Consider the following 19,649-nt stretch of genomic DNA (forward strand, 5'->3'; position numbering starts at 1 on the left):
GACCATTTGGTCTGTTTTATGGTCATTCCCCTCCTGGGAACAAAGAGGAGAAATAAATGGAAGAATTAGGGATGCAACAAACCCAGTTTTTCAGGTTTGGCCGAACGTCCCGAATCCATCGTAAGGGATATCCCTTCAGTGGAAGGGATAAAAATCGCCATGCTTGCAGTGTGTGAAAAATTTTTCATGCAGTCACTTAACCCTTCCAAATCCTGATTAACAAATGCTAATTAGTAGTGATGAGCGAATGCGATCCGTTCGCTTGGGTGGGCGATATCGGGGAAAATGTGGTCCCTTTTCCCCTGTAGAACTTACAATCTAAAGGTGCCCATACATGTGAACATCCGCTCGCTTGGGTGGGCGGTATCGGGGAAAATGTAGGCTAATTCGATTGTTTGGCCCTGGGACCAAACGATCGAATTATAATGGCAGCAATTGGGCAATAAGTTCGGGGACTGCATCAATGAGCCGATGTGGTCCCCGATCCGACTAAGTTTTTTAACCTGCCCGATCGATATCTGCCCAATTTTAGGCCAGATATCAGTTGGGCATGCCCCTCGTTCCTGCCCCTACACGTGCCGATAAGCTGCTGAATCGGTCCAAGGGATTTTGTGTTGTTAGGAGTTACTCTTCTAACTTTGTAATATAATGGTTCTTCTCAAATTCTGAAGGTATTTATAGAGAAGAAAATGCTGTGTACTTATATATTCTTATCATTTATGTGTGGCAGTGGGAGTAGTAATGAAAAAAACCCCAAAAGAACAAAAAGAACCAAATTATTATGATACATCCACTTGAAGATGTTCCAAAAATTCTGTGTGATCCTTTGGGCAAGGAAGCATGTGTAGAAGCAGTAGTTCTGTACAGTCTTAAAGAGCCATAGTAGCTGCAATTGGTTGTATAATGCAGTAGAATCAGTTTGCCTAACCTTATTGTTCCTGTCTATAGCCAATGTGTACTATTGCGCCCATCTGCTCCTTTTACAGTGACACCTTAAGAATTCAGCAGTATAAAAAGCTCAATGCATATTGCTAGCTTACTAAGCCAAATTTTTAGCTTCCACATGTCGTTTCAACTAACTTTGCCACTTTATACCACATATCCTGCCATTTTTACAGGTCCTGCCAAGGTTGCTTAATTTTGTAGGACAGAGAATAACTGTAATTTATAGGACCCACTGAATACATATACAGATTGTATACATTGTTAAGAGATACTATTTTGTAACTATTTTAAAACTTTATATGCCCCCAAAATAAGACACAGATATTTTTTATATCAGTAAATATACAATTTAGGATGAAAAAGACTCTTTTATGCCATAACTTTGTGGGTGTTTGGCTTGTTCATAATTTAAATTGTGTCCAAAAGTAAGACATGAACTTTCCTGTGCCCTTGTTCAGCAATGCTGACTGTTTATTCCCTTTTATGGTGAAGCTGCATTGTGATAAACCATCAGATTATGTTGAAGATTAGACAGTAAAATCAGCTCTCAGGCAGCAACAGGAAAGCCAGGGAATCTCATTAAGGAGAAGAGAAAGCAAGTTTACTTTATACACTGTATACAAACTGTATACAAACTGTTTAATCCAAACAGCCCTGAGTTTGTCTTGTTTGTTTATTTCCTATCAAGGACCCCAATGATTTTTGTGTCTGTGCAGCACTAAGTGATTCTTACATCCACACCAGAAAACACATGTTGTTTTTAATATGAAGCTGCCATGACTGCTGCCAGACAAACCTAAATCAAGTGGCAGTCCTTTAATGCATTGTAGGAAGCAACTGATTTCTGTACATTATTTGCCAGAATATTTCAGGACAGTCCCTGCAAGTAGACCAAAAAGAGGGGTTTACCAAAAACAGGGTAGAAATTGGGATGTAATTAGGAATAACTGGGATTGGCCGGAAGTAATCAGAGATGAAGCCTAAACATGCAAACTATTTAGGCCAATCCTTACAATTATATGGTTATATTCCGCTTCAGAGTAATCCAGCTAGAGTCGTGCCTAATTCAACCTTCAGTGATGTTTATGATCCCCAGCCTGCTCAATGACCCCCACTGACTTATTTGTACAACATAATTATATATAATTTGGCATGGAGTTTTTCAAATACCCCTCCCATTAAAATGGAAAAGGTTGCACAGCATTATTTTACAGTACAGCCCAAATTTGGTGAAGAAGGGCATATCCATATGCCCTGCTCAAAGGTTTGCTGGCCATTAGCCATCATCAGTTAGATGATGAAGTGACTAAAGACTGATTTGTATGATTTATCTGATGAACCAGAAGTCAGGTAGCAACGACAATTTTAAAAGTATAAATATGCTTACAAATTTTAAAATTGAAGTGTGCTGTTAGTTTCTATGAACTATTGTGGGTTCTGGTTACCAACCATGAACATGTTCCATGGAACCAGGATGAGATCAGTTTCCAGTGCACATACTCCTGCTTGATTGTGAGTACCAGAGAGACATATAGTGGAAGTGATGTGGCTGCTGCACAGCTGTGGTTACAATAAGAAAGACAGGGCTGTTTTTGGAGTGCCTATGGTGTGGTTCGGGAGGGGCAGGGGGATTATTTAGGGACACCAATAGTTAAAAATGCCATCCAGGGGTTTAGTTCTCATTTACAGTAACAATTCTTTCTGACAAATAATTTTTTGTGCTTGTTTAACCTAACATTTATTTCCTACATCAAACATGCTCAACATGTATGACACTGACTATCATAAATATCAGGAATTTTATTTTTTTTTATTGTAATTCCATTTAATATTTAATTATTGTTTTGTATATGTTAATAGGCTACAGAGTTCTCTCTCAAACCTAAACTCCAAAATGGAATAAATTAAAAAATCTAAGTTCAAGTATGTTGTTAGGTATAAGCCACCTATTGGGATCACTGGTTCCAAACATCTGGGCTTTTATTAAGAACAAGTTCTGCTCTCTTACAGATTGTCATGGCTGAATTAATTACAGAAAAACTCATATAGATAGGAGGCAGAAATACAAATAAAAAATAAAGTGTGAATGTAGGGGTAGTTTTCATGTTATGAGCCCAATGTTGCCGTTCTTTTAACCCTTACAGTGCCATCCATGGCAGCCTCAAGCAAGAGTGCACACTTCTATGCAGACTGCTTTTCCCACTGAACAAGCAAGAGAGCTGACCCTTTCTTCTTCCAAAGTTTAGTTTACTCTCTGTGGTGTATCAGAGGGCAGGGCTTCCCTACTCTTCAGGAAGTATAAAAAAAAAAGTAAATAAGATGAGTGTTAGTGCTGTAGACTGACAGTCTCATGCAAATTCTTTAAAAAGCTTTATATTTACAGTATATCTACATATGTTACAACATGCTAGTTAATGTTTAAGCAACTTCCATGTGTTTTAACTAAAGTTCTTTTATTCACGCAAATCCATAAATTGACCTCACTTTGATTTCCTCTCAAGTGACTTTCATTTTTTTACTTTTTTTCAGATCGTGAAGATCAGTCTATTCTGTGCACGTAAGTAAAATGTACCATTTCTACTTAACTTCTACTGTCTCTCAGCCAAGATAATATTTACCTACGATGATTTATTTTTACAAGATTTTCACTTTTATTCTTTGCCTGGAAAAGGTTATTTTATTGTGTTCATGTGATTTTATTACTTCACAAATCAGTTGCAAAGTCATGCTTCATGAATGATTTTACAGACTGGGGGGCTGCTATGGTAATTTTAAATCCAAAGAGAGAAGTGATGCTTTAATGAAAAAAACAATACATCAAAGCATTTTTCTTCATTGGAAAGCATTTGTGTTGGTGTGAGAGAAAACACTTAGAAACCAATGCCTCAGAGCAGAGTAGAACTATTAGAATAAAATGAAGCCATATATGGTCAAACACCCAGGGAGTTCATGAAATGCCAAGAGATAGGCACTCTTAGCCTGGGAGAAAGGAAATGCACTTGGAGTTATTATGACCACAATATAACCCTTAACTTTAGAAAGAGTTTACTGTATTGCTGACCAAAGAAAGTTTTAACTTTCCAAAACATTTAAAAAAGGAAAGAAAGGGTTTATTAGGAAAATTAGAGTGGGATGTCTGTTGGTTTTGAACAATTTCCCACAGGAATTTATGTTTTTTTATCAGTGGAAACATGTTTAAATACAGATAGAGGCAGCAGGGGAGAACTCTAATAACAACAAAGTAGCAGCTTTTCTGTAATAGCTGACCCTTAGCAGCAGGCACGGCCATTTGCACCTTCTAGCTGGCTGGGAATCATCGACAATTTAAAACAACAAACAGCAAACAGATGATTGATAAATATTATTACCCTTTTTATTATTTTATTATTACCCTTTGGACTGGGCTGGCGGGACACTGGGAAATAATCAAGTGGGCCCAGCCAACCCAGACCCAATCCCTACCTATCCTTACTGCCGCCCCCCTGCTGCCTTCCCTCACCTGATCACGCTGAAATAAGTCTAGGGGCGAAGGGACTGGCAGGGGTTGAATGGGTGGGCGGCAGGGCCCCTGGGGCAGAAGCCACTGAGGGCCTCCAACACTGCATATAAGCATGGGGAAAATATAAACACTCCTTGCAAATATTATCCTGGCTGGACCCCGAGGATCCCAGCTCAGCAAGCAGCAATGGTAACCATGGTGCCACCATACTGCATCCTTGCTTTAATTCTGAAGTGTTTGGACACAGTTCACACCATTATAGCAGGGCCCTCTTCATCATTTGTGTAGGTGTGTAGGCCTGTAGGAGCCAAGAACAAAACCGGGTGCATTCAAATGCTATTCACAAAGGTACTTGCAACTTTATCCTAGTGCCAGAAATAGTGGCATTCAATTTTGCATTGTCTAAGAATAAAATGGTGGTGCAACTGACATGTGGCTTACAGATGCTAATTATCATCCTTGTTGGTAAATTGTATGCCAGTTATATTGTTAACGTGGGGTGATGGTAGATGATTCGGCATGTTCTTAAAATTATAGCAGATAAACATTTTGTATCTGTAAACAACTTATATTAAATGATCAAAACATTTGCTGCAACTTCTTGCTAGTTCTAGGCCTTAAGTATATCAGTAGGCCTAAAGCTTATATGTCTATGCTTAAACCTGTCCTTACAGTACTTGCAAGCAACTCCTGCTATTACACTGTAATTCTAGAGAAAATACTCTTTTGTGGGTAAACAACATGCATTTTGGTACTTTGCACATAGCACTTGTGCTTGTAAAGGTGGGGGGCAGATGTTGCTTACCTGATCCTGATCTTACCTTACCAGGAGCACCAGCCTAGGGTATCAGGTAAGTGAGTTATAATCACTGGGGGAGGCTAGAATTTTTCATCCCCTAGTGATTTCATCTTTCCTTTTCCTTTAAAATACTGCTGTCAACCTCATACTAAAAGTTAATTTTAAGGCAAGGTTCCCCATTAAATAGGCTTTTTAAAGTGATAAGATCATTGCACAGCTGGTTCAACAAAGGCAATTTGAATGATATTGTGTGCCTTCCATATTGCTTTGATGGCAGAAAATATAGGCCAAAGGTTTTTACATTTTTTTCTAGGGACCTTAATTTGTCTGACATCTGAACAATTCAGTGCTTACATGAAAGATGTTTCGGTGTCATTAATGTAAATCATTAAATGGGATACTTCCAACACTAAAAGAATGAATTAAACCCTGGATCATATACCTGATGATCTAAGAGAAAGTAGACAGATTAGAAGCATTGGAGTAAAACAGAATCTGTGTAATTACTGTCAGAATAAATCAACTATAACATTTGGTTCAAAGTTCTTATGCTCAAATACATTTCCATAGCTATGTGACAATAGGCTTTGAAGGTTGAGCAGAAGTTAATTTTACAGGAAAGACACATGGAAGAGGGCAATATTTTTTTTAAAAGTGCATTTTATTAATTTACATATAACTTTATACATAAAACAACACACAACACATCAAATAAAATAATAAAAATGTAAGTAGTTTGATTCCAGGCCAAATTCTGAAACTGTGAAGGACAGTATCTCTGAATTGTATTGCAGGCAATAAAGTGAAAAGTATTAACATCACAAATTTTAGATCTGGCAGCAGTAAGTTAAATTACCAGTTGGGATAGAAACATAACAAATATAGAGTAGGGGGAAGTTCCAACTTAGGGTCTAAATAGTGTATGTGTCTGTGGAAATCTCTAGTTTCCTCCCAAGTCACAGCAGGAACCCCAAACTTCAGTTGTATCAAATGCACCTCTAGTCTAGAAAAGGGCAATATGTTTAATTCCTTTATTTTCCTTTGTCTATTTCTCTATTTCTACTTCCTTTTCCTGTGTTCTACTGGTCATCTCATTTTGTCTATTACACCCAATCCTGCCTCTTCTTCTTTTGTCTGGCCTGTTTGTCCTGCTCTTTCTTCAAACTTACTTTCTGCTTCAGCATTTTTTTTATTAACCTTCCTTCCTTTCTTTATATTTCTTGGTATCCCTTTCCTCATTGTTTTCTGGAAATTTCTGTTCTCTTCCTGTTTTTGACTTTTTATTTTGCATAATGTTGTCATACTTATGGTGTATGGGTCTGGGTAACTTTTGATATGTTATAGAATATCCTATTTCTAGCAACTTTGTAATTGGTCGTCATTATTTATATTGTGTAGTTTTGAATTATTTGTCTTCCTCTTCTGACTCTGTCCAGCTTTCAAATAGGATTCACTGAGCTCAGCAGCTAAAAACTATTGCTCTATGAGGCTACAACTTTATTCTTATTGTTACTTTCCATCCTCATCTTTCTAATCAGGTAACCTATTTATACTCAAGTCTCTCATTTAAACCACTGCCTTGTTGCTAAGGTAAACAAGACCCCAGCAACCAGATTGCTGCTGAAATGTCAAACTGGAGAGCTGCCGAACAAAAAGTTAAAAAACTGGAAAGCCACAAATAATAAAAATATAAATGAGAGCTTCCCACGAATGAATAAAATGTGAAGGTTCTGCAAACTTGTGGTCAATGTGTCTGTCTAGACATAACTATTTGACTTTGTAATTCAGCGATTGTTGCATGGCAAACATTTTAAGTTCAGAACCAACACTTTTTTTTCTTGCAAACATTAATATATTACTATATTGTTGGTATATTGTTATATTTTCCAGGGGTGAATCTGGTGCAGGTAAAACAGAGAATACCAAGAAGGTCATTCAATACCTAGCTGTTGTGGCATCCTCACACAAAGGAAAAAAAGACACTACCATCACTGTAAGTAGACTTCTCCAGCTTCTTCCTGATATGGTCTATAATATATGGAGAGCAATGTAAAGAAACCGCACAGTTTATTTGTTCTTCTGCCAAGAAACTGACGAGCCAAGAATATATGGCCAAGTTATGGTTTACATGTTTATGGAAAATTAAGCTAATGTTTGACATTCACCATATAGCAATGAATCTTTAGGATGGAAGACTGTGTTCTGTCACTTTCTGCCACTTGGATGTATTTATAAAGCCCTCAAAAGATCAACAGTACAAAGTTATAAATATCACAAGAGTCTGTGCTATACTGTATGTTGAGCTAAGCAGCTTTGCATGTAATAACATGTATTGGAAACATAGTCCTTCTCCATTTATCCAGTTATGGAGAAAAGAAATATTTTTGTTGTAACAACTTGTTCTTCAGGTCTTCAGGTTTCAGCACATTTGCCCATTGCTGTGTATACCTTATATCGTTTAATCCATTTCTGCAAATGAACATGTATATTTTTTATGAATATTTTTTTTCTATGTATTAGTACAATTCTTTGTATAACCAGTATAATAAAACTTTCTAATTGTAATTCTGGGGAGCACATCTTTTGTGGTTAGCAAGGGCGTCCATATGTTTTTAAATATTACATATCACCAACATATGCCATGCATTACATTAATATACATCATACAAGTTTCCATTTGTCACTTCAAGCAGATTCATTTATGTTTATATGAATGGGATCAATGATTATTTTTAAGTATAATTCTAATGCTTCTTTTACCACATTGTTCAACTACAGCAAGGCCCATCTTTTGCTTACGTGAGTAATCTAGATTGTGCAGTGTGTATTTAGTGACACAGAGTGGAGATTTGCATGCTATTGTTGCACATAATCAAACTGTGGGTTGTGTTAATGGTGGAATCAGACTTATCACATGGGGAAATGCAACAATAGCACATGTTTTACACATTTTTTTTCCTGATTGGTTTTGAAATCTATGAGTTCTGACACATCTAGAGATTTGGTTCTCGCTGTTTATAAAAAAAAATGTTAGGCTAAGCTATCATTAACAATTTACACACGAGGGTACATGAGTTTACCCCATGGCTACTTTTTACAAATAGACTATGTTAACAAAAATAGCTCTTTAGAGATCAATCTCTATCAATGTCAGGCCATCCTGATTTTTACATCTTTATCTCAATGAATAAACTTAAATGGTGAGAGCCACGGATCTACAGTCAAAACTCATATACTTGTGTGACTGATTTTATATAGCTGAACATTTCCTAAGTTCCTGAAAGAGTCAATCTATCCTTGAAAACTCAATACATTTCTAAATATTGAGGCCTTCTAAGGTTGAACTTTTTAGGACCTGTTGTGAAAAAATAGTTGAGATTTGCACTGGAAAATGCATGAGTTATCAATCTGATTAATGTGTGATTTTTCCTTAACGTTTCCTAATTTATTTGCATGAGAGCATGCTTTCTTGCTTGCTATTGTAATTGTTTTCTTTCTATAATTAGCAGTATAATCTGATACATTTAATTCTTTACATTTATTAGTAAGGCTTGCTTGCTTTGTGTCCTTGAGGGCTGCATTAAAGAGTCAGAAAAATAAGGATGCAATTGATTTTAATACAGCTGTTCCAATAACAGCCTTCATTCTATTATAACACCATAGACAAAATCTGATCACATAATAGGTGTCACAGGGACATCCTAAATCCTAATGAGCCAACAGAGTGAATAAACTTGCTGTAGTTTAGGAGGCAGTTTTGGATTATAATTTACATCTGAAATATGGTATCTGCATTCATACACACAACATCATGCCCCTTTAAAGTGCATGCCATGCTCGCTGTTTAGCTATTACAAATAACAGTGGCCAGTGTGTCTTTGCATGCAAAAACAACCATTTAGCAAAAGTGCTGGTTTATTATTAAAGGAGACATATAGGATAAATGGGAAAAACGCTAATTTTGTAGGCAATTATGAATAATATACGGTGCTGGTTTCACTTTGTGCTAAAAATTAATCCTCTCTGTAAAAATGGCCCCTTTATTGGAGCTCCCTATAGATCGTATCACTTCTCTGTCCAATGTGAAATGAAGAGTGGGTGTGTCCTAACGGTCCCTGCCAGAAGCACAGTAGGAGGGGGATAGCCAATCACAGCCCTGCACTCACACAAGCACAGACAGGCTTCAGTTCCCTATCATGTCAGCCTAGCTGCTGATTGGTTCCTATCCTGCAGTGCAGTGTAATGAGAGCCGGCGGCCCCCCTGCACATCCAGATGATTTAGCGAGCAGGAAGTGGAACAGATGGGCGGGGCTAGTGGGGTTTTTGTGGAATTTCTCAATAAATCAGCCTGAAACACAACTTTTTTAAGCACAATCCTTCTATATCTAGAGGAGTATAATTCATTGGTACATTCATAATTTTTATAGGATATGTCTCCTTTAATGTATTTACATGCTGCTACAAGTAACACAATAATGCACTGAAAGCCCTCCCGGCAACACAAGAGTTAACAGAAAGAGACAGCTGCTATTTAGCTCTCTGCTGCACAGTTCTTATAACATGGCCTAGCGCTACACAGGTCAGCAGTTTCTTTAAGCAGCTAGCCATTTACTTTGTTTTTTCTTCCCTGGCCAATCTGAGGATCTTAGTAATAACACTTAGCAGATAGTGCTCTTGGGCTTTGATCTATGAATCAAAAACCATAATATAGTTGCTTCAGCTTTCATGCTACAGCAGACAGTTTAATTGCTTTGCACTGGCGTATCATCCTGCTCTTTCAAAGGCATAATTGGACTTTGAGGACTTATCATCATGGTGTTCTTATAGTTTTACCATATTGGCACCTCAGCAGTGTTTACTGCTTATTCCTTTTCTTCATTAAAATGTGTGTAATATTTGTCGATATGAATTCCAGGGAGAGCTGGAAAAGCAGCTTCTTCAAGCCAATCCTATTCTAGAAGCTTTTGGTAATGCCAAAACAGTAAAGAATGACAACTCCTCCAGATTTGTAAGTAAATCATATATATATATATATAAATGTGCTTTGTTTTAAATGATTATTTGGAGTGGTTTCATAGTGGTTTTCATAGAGGTTGCAGATATAAAAACTCTATAGAATAGGATAGGTCAGTTATAAGGTATATTGGCATTTCTTAAAGGGGTAGATTACCTTAAAAGTTTTGTGGTTTTTGAAGTATTTACATTTTTTGTTCTGTGTCTTGTTGCTAGGACTTATATATCCTGGCAACCAGACTGCCGTTTTGACAACAGAATGACTAATGTATAGGAGGGTGCCAGAACCCACAGAGTCGATCTAATTTTTTGGTTGCTTGACAGCTAGCTAGTAATTTTAGTGTCTGACTGAATAAGATGCGCAGAACAGGAAGCCTTTTAAAAAAGAGTAGCAGTGGCTTGTACTTGAGCATAAAATAAATAAAATAAAATAAAAAAAATTAGTTGTTGCGGCCTCTGGTAATGTGGGCTGGGAACTCTGTGTATTATACAGTCATATAATTACTGTCTTATATGTTGTCTATGGGTTATAGGGGTGATTGTTTCACTGCTGCATTACAAAAATTGTAATTGTTATTATTAGGAAAATTAGTATTTAGTGCTAGAAAATTACTGATACTGTCATATGTAAACTGTTTTATTTTTCTCTTAGGGTAAATTTATCCGTATCAACTTTGATGTGACAGGCTACATTGTTGGTGCAAACATTGAAACCTGTATCCTTTCCAGTGAATTTGAATTTCCCAAGCAGTCTGCTTTGAGGGCTGAGCTTGTTAAATCAGTCGTCTGCTAAAGAGAAAACCAATATTTTTTATTGTTATGCAAAACATTTTCACTAGAAATGACAAACTGACTGCAGTTACTTACTCCAATGGCTGTGAAATACAAGCCCCAGTTTTGTAGGCCAAAGGATACCCTAATTATAAAAATATTCTTTTATACTTATTACCGCACACAACCATTATGCTTTCACCCATTCTAGTGAGATTCATTTTTGCAACTCAACTCAAATAATGTATAAGATATGATAGTCACCTATGCAGTTGCTATTTTCACTCCAAATAAGCAGTTTTTTAAAATTTATAAACTAGTTTAGGACAAACTCATACAGCAATATGAGGTAACTATTATACTATCAGCATTTTTTTCTCTCAGTGCAGCTGTGGTAAAGCCTAGGCTCTGTTCTTGAGAACTTCTTTCATGTGCCTACTACAAGGCAACAAAGGTTGTGACAATTTAAATTGCATGGCTTAAATAAAAAAAAATACAATGTAGCAGCCAAAGTAATTTGGACATATCAAACTTTAGAGGCACTAATACACTGAAGGAGAAAAATAGACACTGCGTAAAGTTAAAAAAGGTAGGCAATATTAAGGCGACAAGCCCTTTAGTGAATGAGCCCTATCACATCTAACTAGCTATAATGTGTTATTATTACTGGGTTGAATTTGAAGCAAGACTCCGAGGAATATACAATGTTTAGAATATGCTAAATCTCATTTATAATGCACCAATATTAATTAGAGCAGAATAGTTTATGTAAATGTCCAAATATATCACGTACTGTCCATATAAGGGCTGGTTGAATTTGGCACATCATTTTTATATAAACAGAGGTTGAATCACCAGATTCAGATTCAATGAAGTCATATATAGACATGTTTGCCTCTTTAGCAACCAAATAGATTTGCTTGAGAAATCACGTGCCATTCGACAAGCAAGAGACGAGAGGACTTTCCACATATTTTATTATTTGATCCAGGGTGCCAAGCCTGCTTGGAGAGGTATGTGACGTACAACATCTGTCATCCTGTAATAATAGTGAACAAGTTCTTAGTTGCACCTTTGGCTGAAGTTCCTAGTTACACCTGTGCAAGGGCGATTTAGTGTTTCAATGCATTCTATTGTGTCAAAAGATTTTATATAAATCCACTCAATCACTGAAAGCAGCCATATTGTTAGTCTCAGCTAAGGCAATATCCATTGACAACAACATTAACTCATAGTTATGTGTAGGTATATCCTAGGAATGCTTCAGCTAAGGCAAGCAATATGCCACTCTGTATATATATATATATATATAGATGAGGTGTACTTAATATATGCCACCTTATAAGCGGTATATATATTTATATAAATGTATATATATATCTTTGAATTTTCTTTTTTTACAGTCATTGACCAATGCATTTTTTGTCCATGTTTTCAGAGGACTTGTTACTTGAAGGTTTTGGAAATTATACATTTTTATCCTATGGCTATGTACCTGTTCCTGCTGCTGATGATGGTGACATGTTCCAGGAAACCTTGGAAGCCATGGAAATTATGGGATTCTCAGAAGATGAACAGCTTTGTAAGATTTTCCATTGGGAACCCCATTCCTAATTCTTTATGCAAGCAAAATTTTGGCAATGGTAGTACGAACTGATATCTCTTTTTTACTTCTATAGAAGTAAAATCCAGCTTTTCAAATTAGCATTGTTTTCAGTGTAGTAAATAAATATAGCTAAGCCCTGGAGCCTTGGAGCAGTCAAGGTCTATCTAAAGAAACTTTGAGAGCTTCATGTGGCCAGCAGTCCCAAAAACCTGAAAAATAACACCTTCTGAAGATCTCAAAGGAAGAGTTTCAGGTTATACCAATTTGATCATAGACAAGTTGTTCACTTTAATATTATATTTTGAGAAATGCCCTATACCCATATATGCTGAAATCCAAAAGCTTTATTCCTAGTAGAGAACAGGGATTGGTACCTACACCTAATTGTATTGACTTAAATCTTTGTTACCCTTCTGACATGGATTATAGGGATGGAGGAGGTCTGATGGACTATTTTGGGTCTGTAATTTAAGGTTCAATGGGCCCTTGCTTAGTTTTAAAACCAAAATTCAGTCCAAAGGCCAGAGGGATATTTCAAAATCATAGTAAACATAGCTCAAAATTCTGTGTAACAATATATAAAGTGAGATAGCTGTGGTGCTGATCAATATGCCATACTATATCAAGTCAAGTCCTCTCTCACCATAATCTGCACATGTTGTAGACATTTATATGCATAATCTCGTTTGGCCAATGTTTAGGTGGAAAAATAAGACATATGAAAAGAAGTTTAGGAAGTTTATTCTCTTTACAAATCTTTTGGGATTCAATGGTTCAAACAAGCAGTCAGCAGTTCTGAAGTCACAGTGTGTTAAATTGTAGTCAGTTAGTGTTCTTTGATGTATCTCAAAACACCAATTATATTAATTACTTGAATTTAAAGCACTCATCCTTAGTTTAATCATTGGCTATTTTTAATATTGCAAGAATTCACCTTTTGCTGCCAGACTAACCAGCTGTTGTCTCTGATATTGCAGATATGTATTCCCCCAGTGCTAGCAAAACAGTAAAAACAAGAAACACGTGTATTCTAAATTGTTTTATCCGACAATAGGATTTCTACCTCCTTCTGCCGATTCAGCCTTGACGGCAGATTTTGCTCAGACGCCTTCTATGGCGCCCGATCAAAATCTTTTAACCTGGCCGATCAGCGAGTCGACCTGTGGCATTCCTAGTTTAATTTAGCAGTTCAAATGCCTTGTTACCATGTCAGCAGTTATTTATTTTTTTACATAATTTTTAAACTATATAAATCATAGATGGGGAGTTGGCAAAAGAACAATATTTGAAGAGGGAAGTGAAACATTTAATCATAAGATGCTTAATTTGTCTAGAAGATACAAGCAGATGTTTTGCCCAATGTGGATGAAAGACTTAAGGTGGCCACGCATGTGGCGATTTTGAGATCGTACAATCAGCCACAAACCGTTCAGGGCTGAAACGGCAGATAAGGAGGTAGAAACAATAGGATTTCTACCTCCTTCTGCCGATTCAGCCCTGACGGCAGATTTTGCTCAGGCACCCGATCAAAATCTTTTAACCTGGCCGATCAGCGAGTCGACCGATATCAGCAGCCTCCTGCGATATCGGTCGACTCGCCGACTTGCCATACACGCACCGAATATCGTACGATATTATAGGTGCGTGTATGGCCAGCTTTAGACAAGGCTAACTATTCAGGAGCATTTACTGTACATCTCAATGATTAACTCAACTTGACTTGCTGTTAGCTAGAAATATGCTTAACACAAAGGAAATGACAAATCTGATCCATGACAAACAAATAACCCAATTCTATTCTGAAAATGGGTCTTTACCCATTGGTTAAGCAGAAACAAGCATAGAGAGAATAAACATATTCAATACTATCCGAAACAACTTCAACTTACAATTTTCTTCCTATTTCTTCTTTTCTATATAGCAATGATGAGGGTAGTTTCATCTGTTCTCCAACTTGGCAACATCGTCTTTAAAAAAGAAAGGAACACAGATCAAGCATCTATGCCTGATGACACAGGTATATCTATAAAATAAGGCAACATAATGCATGCTAAAAGAAAGCTATTATTGTTTTTATAATGCTTATAACACCCCACAACTTTAGAAGACGTAATTATTAACCAAGCAAGTTATGACCTTGTTCTAGCTGCCCAGAAAGTGTGCCACCTTGCAGGAATCAATGTGACAGATTTTGCACGATGCATCCTCACTCCCCGTATCAAGGTGGGACGTGACTTTGTGCAGAAAGCACAGACAAAAGAACAAGTAAGTCTCTGTTTTTTCAGTTCGTAAAATTAATTCTGGGGGATTTAGTGAAGGGTTGAACTTGCTATCTTATTTTTCAACTGAAATTAACTATGTATGTATCAGAGTGCTTTAATACATGATAATGATGTAAATGAACAAAATATAATGCTAAAGTCAAAAAAAGGAGAACATTCAGACTTTCAGTTCTTCCTCCTTCTGTGCAGGCTGATTTTGCTATTGAAGCCTTAGCTAAAGCAACATATGAACGACTTTTCCTTTGGATTCTCAACCGAGTGAACAAGGCTTTGGACAAAACGAAAAGACAAGGGGCCTCTTTCCTTGGTATCCTTGATATTGCAGGCTTTGAAATATTTGAAGTAAGTAAAATAGTTTACAGTACTGTGTTACTATGTTGCAAAGAAGGGTTACAATCTAACAGAAAAGGGTCGGACTTAGAAAAGATAAGGATAGTGGACAGATTGTGGTGAAATTTACAATTGGGAACGTGGAAAATTTAGTTACATGTGTTAGTAGAGTATTTTGTATAATAATGCATTTTAGAAAAATGTAATTTCCTAATAATAATTCATATACATTGTGTCTTTTAGTGTAAGCCACACATCAAAACCAATGCCAATGTTTTTGCATAATTTTAGGTCAACTCATTTGAGCAGCTCTGTATCAACTACACCAATGAAAAGCTCCAGCAGCTTTTTAACCACACAATGTTTATCCTGGAACAAGAAGAATATCAAAGGGAAGGCATTGAATGGAACTTCATCGACTTTGGTCTTGATCTGCAACCTTGCATAGAGCTTATTGAAAGGCCTGTAAGTCCATGCATAGGACATGACACTCTTTACATTTTATAAGTTTAATATATGATATATTATAAAAATGCTTGCTTAGCCAGTGAATAGAATATGTAGAATGTCAGTTAACCACAGAAGAATCTGCCTCATAAAGTAGACCTTCTAAAGTAAAAAAAAAAAACAAAAAGTTGCATTCTAAGCAATCAGTGATACTAATATATATACCAGTAGTCAAAAAGACACTGGCAATATATGCTAACTACATTAATATTTTTCAGAATAACCCTCCTGGTATCTTGGCTCTTTTGGATGAAGAGTGTTGGTTCCCTAAAGCCACTGATGTCTCATTTGTGGAGAAAGTAATACAAGAGCAAGGAAACCACATTAAATTCCAAAAAACAAAACAACTGAAGGACAAAACCATATTCACCTTAGTACACTATGCAGGGAAGGTATGTTGTAAGTGTTTATAAACTAGGAACAGGCGTATTCACTTGAGATATATGAGGCTCTGCCATCACACATATACTTTTCTGTTCAGGTGGATTATGATGCTACTTCATGGCTTACCAAAAACATGGATCCACTGAATGACAACGTGACAGCTCTCCTTAACCAGTCATCAGATAAATTTGTTGGAGACCTGTGGAAAGATGGTATGGCAGCACCATACACAAAGTATTGTTACAACCGATTTATTTATTGTGAAGCGCTGCGTAATTTGCTGGCACTATATAAATAAATGATTATGATTAGTCTGCATATTTTTATATAACATAAATGCGATAAGTAAACTGCAGATATTTTTATATGTAATTAATTTTAGCATACAGTATTTCAATGGGATGAAACTTCCCCCACCCCCCCCCCACCATCACGGAGTAATGTTTTTTTAATGAGCAAACATTATATTGATTTTTTAAATTTGTGAATCAATTATTTTAACAAACTTATCTGCATTATGAACATGGCTGTGCCTAGGAATCCAAAGTGTGCAAATACATATTTCTAATAACTATGATCCTGTTATATTTCTGAAAATACAAAACTAGTGAATGCCTACTGGCTAACAAGTATGGTTAAAACCAAAATAGCTGAAAATAAAAATTTGTTCAGGAAAAATGTATATTAACTACTTATCTTGCATTTGAGTGATGCTATGTTGCCTTTTTATATAAGTGGATCCTTGTGTTCTTATTACTAAGACAGTTTGATATTTATTTTATTTTTGTTTTAGTTGATAGGATTGTGGGATTGGATCAGATGGCAAAAATGACTGAAAGTTCTCTTCCAAGTGCTTCAAAAACGAAAAAAGGCATGTTCCGTACTGTTGGGCAACTGTATAAAGAGCAACTTACCAAACTGATGACAACTCTGCGAAACACAAGCCCCAATTTTGTCCGCTGTATCATCCCAAATCATGAAAAAAGGGTAATTTTGCTTTTGCAATTACTGTGTTGCCATATAAATTAGAGAATGTGTTGCCTAATCTTCTTGTGGCAGCTACATCCACAAATGATCAAATCTCTACGTCTGCATATTATGTCTTTTATTTTATTTATAGCTGTTAGATACTTATCCAAAACGAGCAATGACTGCTGCACACATGGCTTCCACCAAGTGCTGACCAATTACCAATATCCGTCATGCACTATTTTGCACTCCAGATTCTAATGAATCAATGTACTGTACTTTACATGCACATTTATTATATAAATGTATATTATATATAAGTGTTTCAACTCCTACCTGGAGTCTTTGGCAAAGTAATCGGAGGAGATACAATATATACTGGTAAATATGCATGTTTTCATGAATTGTATTCTGGCACTGTACATTCTGTGGCGATATACACTAAAAAGGTTCAAAGTATTTGTCTCTCACTCTTTCTGGCCAGCCCTTCTGTTTATTAACTCAGACTGCTAGCTTAAGCAATTCTTTTCTAAGGTATTTTTCTGTTATAATTGTTTAGTCAGGAAAGCTTGATGCCCACCTTGTGCTGGAACAACTGAGATGCAATGGTGTCCTGGAAGGCATCAGAATTTGTCGCCAAGGATTCCCTAACAGAATTGTGTTTCAGGAATTCCGCCAGCGGTAAGAGAATAACATTTTCTATGCCTCAGAATTTTAGCATGATGTATGTATACACACAATAAGAAACTTAGGTGAACTGGATTAAACAGGCACAAAACTGAAAAAAAAAACCAGCAAATTTTATTTAAGGTTATTTTGTGCTGTATGAACTACACTCTAGCTTTTTTTGCAGTGACATAATTCAAATAATGAAGTTTTACAAGTGTTAAATTGTTACCACCACCATAATTTTCAAAGGGCCCTGACCCTCAGTTAAAAGGCAACTCTTCCACTGGTATTCAGAAACCCAGGCTTCTTTATAATTGTGTTTCATATCTGAAAGATTGGGATGTATGTAATTTTAAAGGAGAAGTAAAGCCCCATATTTTTGCTTAGTTTTCATGATATTAATCATTTTACACTGCTAATAAAATAATTTTCAACAGCAGCGCTGTACTGCTATACTGCAAGGGCACCAAAAAGTTGAGTGATTCAGGAAGCATCTCTGGTCACTTCTCTACAAATTTCTCTTGCTAATCTGCTGTCAGATTTAAAAATAAAATTGGCAAGTGGCAAACAAATGTGCAAACATAGGGTCCTCAGATCTTTCCTGCATCAGTCTCTTAAACACAGTTCTACTGTTGATAAACTAAGAAAAAAAAAATGTAAATTGCAATAAGGAGTTTTTTGGGAGTAGTATCTGTGAGCAGACTAGGGGCTACAAAGATTTCTTGGTGAAATTGATAAAGAAGGGCCCCTACTTACATATTTGGGACCCCAATAATATCATAAAGAGTATTCCAGCATAAATACTATATTTCTGGCACACTGATCATTTTATAACAATTTGCAAAAGATGGATTTGACCCTACAAAATCCCACCGCCTAATGTCTGGGGAAAAACCAGACTTTCTATTCTGCTTTGCAGTATCATAATACTCATTCTGTTCAAAACCAATATACCTTTTCTTTGCTTTCAGATATGAAATCCTCACAGCTGGTGCTATCCCTAAAGGCTTCATGGATGGCAAGCAATCATGTATGCTTATGGTAAGTGAGAGAAGTCACTACATGACAAGAACAAGGATTGTGGTTTACAGAGCGTGATTATCACATAACATAATATTAGGGCGCAATGCATATGAAGTGTGCTAACAGTCTTTATTTCATGAGAAACATTAAAAATGACATACATGAAAGGTAAATTGGACATTTTTATTTACAAATTCTAAAATTCCAATGACCACAAGCAGCTGACCTAGGATGCCCCCTTGATGCATGTGACAGGTTATGGCACACTCACGGACAGAGAGGGAAACTGGCCAGTATCTGTACACCACATACTACATTATGTATTTTAATATATATTTTGTTTGCTGTATTTTTCTAGATGAAAGCATTGGAACTTGACACAAATTTATACAGAATCGGCCAAAGTAAAGTTTTCTTCAGGACTGGAGTCCTGGCCCATCTAGAAGAAGAGCGTGACTTAAAGATTACAGATATCATTATTACTTTCCAAGCCCTAGCTCGTGGTTTCCTTGCAAGAAAGTACGTAACTGCTTAAGGACCAACAGATAGTAAACACTTTGAAATAGAGAATACTTTCTAGATTGCAGTGTGTAAATACATTTTTCTCATGTATGACTATTGTCATTTGCATATGTCTATATTTCTTTTGCAAATATTTGGAGATAAAGATACACCATTAATTGTTGTTTTAACATACAGGGCCTTTGCAAAGAGGCAACAGCAGTTAACTGCCATGAAAGTTATTCAGAGGAACTGTGCTGCTTACTTGAAGCTCAGAAACTGGCAGTGGTGGAGACTGTTTACTAAAGTAAGTATATTTTTCTCAGAAAATTAAGGCTTGACACATTAATC

At 36.4% G+C, this 19,649-nt stretch overlaps 1 protein-coding gene across 3 annotated transcripts in view; it reads left to right on the forward strand.

The window, feature by feature from the left end:
* Positions 1-19,649, forward strand: part of myh11 (myosin heavy chain 11) — a 51,893-nt gene that overhangs the window by 11,890 nt on the left and 20,354 nt on the right. For 2 of the 3 annotated variants that reach the window (XM_031892986.1, XM_031892985.1), the window contains exons 4-21: positions 3,475-3,502; positions 7,134-7,236; positions 8,022-8,042; positions 10,159-10,251; positions 10,909-10,972; positions 11,942-12,040; positions 12,466-12,609; positions 14,555-14,650; positions 14,780-14,898; positions 15,105-15,257; positions 15,537-15,710; positions 15,971-16,144; positions 16,234-16,348; positions 16,930-17,123; positions 17,665-17,786; positions 18,746-18,815; positions 19,156-19,316; positions 19,497-19,605. In XM_031892986.1, coding sequence (XP_031748846.1) covers positions 3,475-3,502; positions 7,134-7,236; positions 8,022-8,042; positions 10,159-10,251; positions 10,909-10,972; positions 11,942-12,040; positions 12,466-12,609; positions 14,555-14,650; positions 14,780-14,898; positions 15,105-15,257; positions 15,537-15,710; positions 15,971-16,144; positions 16,234-16,348; positions 16,930-17,123; positions 17,665-17,786; positions 18,746-18,815; positions 19,156-19,316; positions 19,497-19,605 — 2,039 coding nt within the window. The remainder of the gene's footprint in view (positions 1-3,474; positions 3,503-7,133; positions 7,237-8,021; positions 8,043-10,158; positions 10,252-10,908; positions 10,973-11,941; positions 12,041-12,465; positions 12,610-14,554; positions 14,651-14,779; positions 14,899-15,104; positions 15,258-15,536; positions 15,711-15,970; positions 16,145-16,233; positions 16,349-16,929; positions 17,124-17,664; positions 17,787-18,745; positions 18,816-19,155; positions 19,317-19,496; positions 19,606-19,649) is intronic. The other variant, XM_004917958.3, reaches the window with a different exon arrangement.

Source organism: Xenopus tropicalis, chromosome 9 (assembly GCF_000004195.4).
Source record: "Xenopus tropicalis strain Nigerian chromosome 9, UCB_Xtro_10.0, whole genome shotgun sequence".
In the NCBI taxonomy this organism is placed as follows: Eukaryota; Metazoa; Chordata; class Amphibia; order Anura; family Pipidae; genus Xenopus; species Xenopus tropicalis.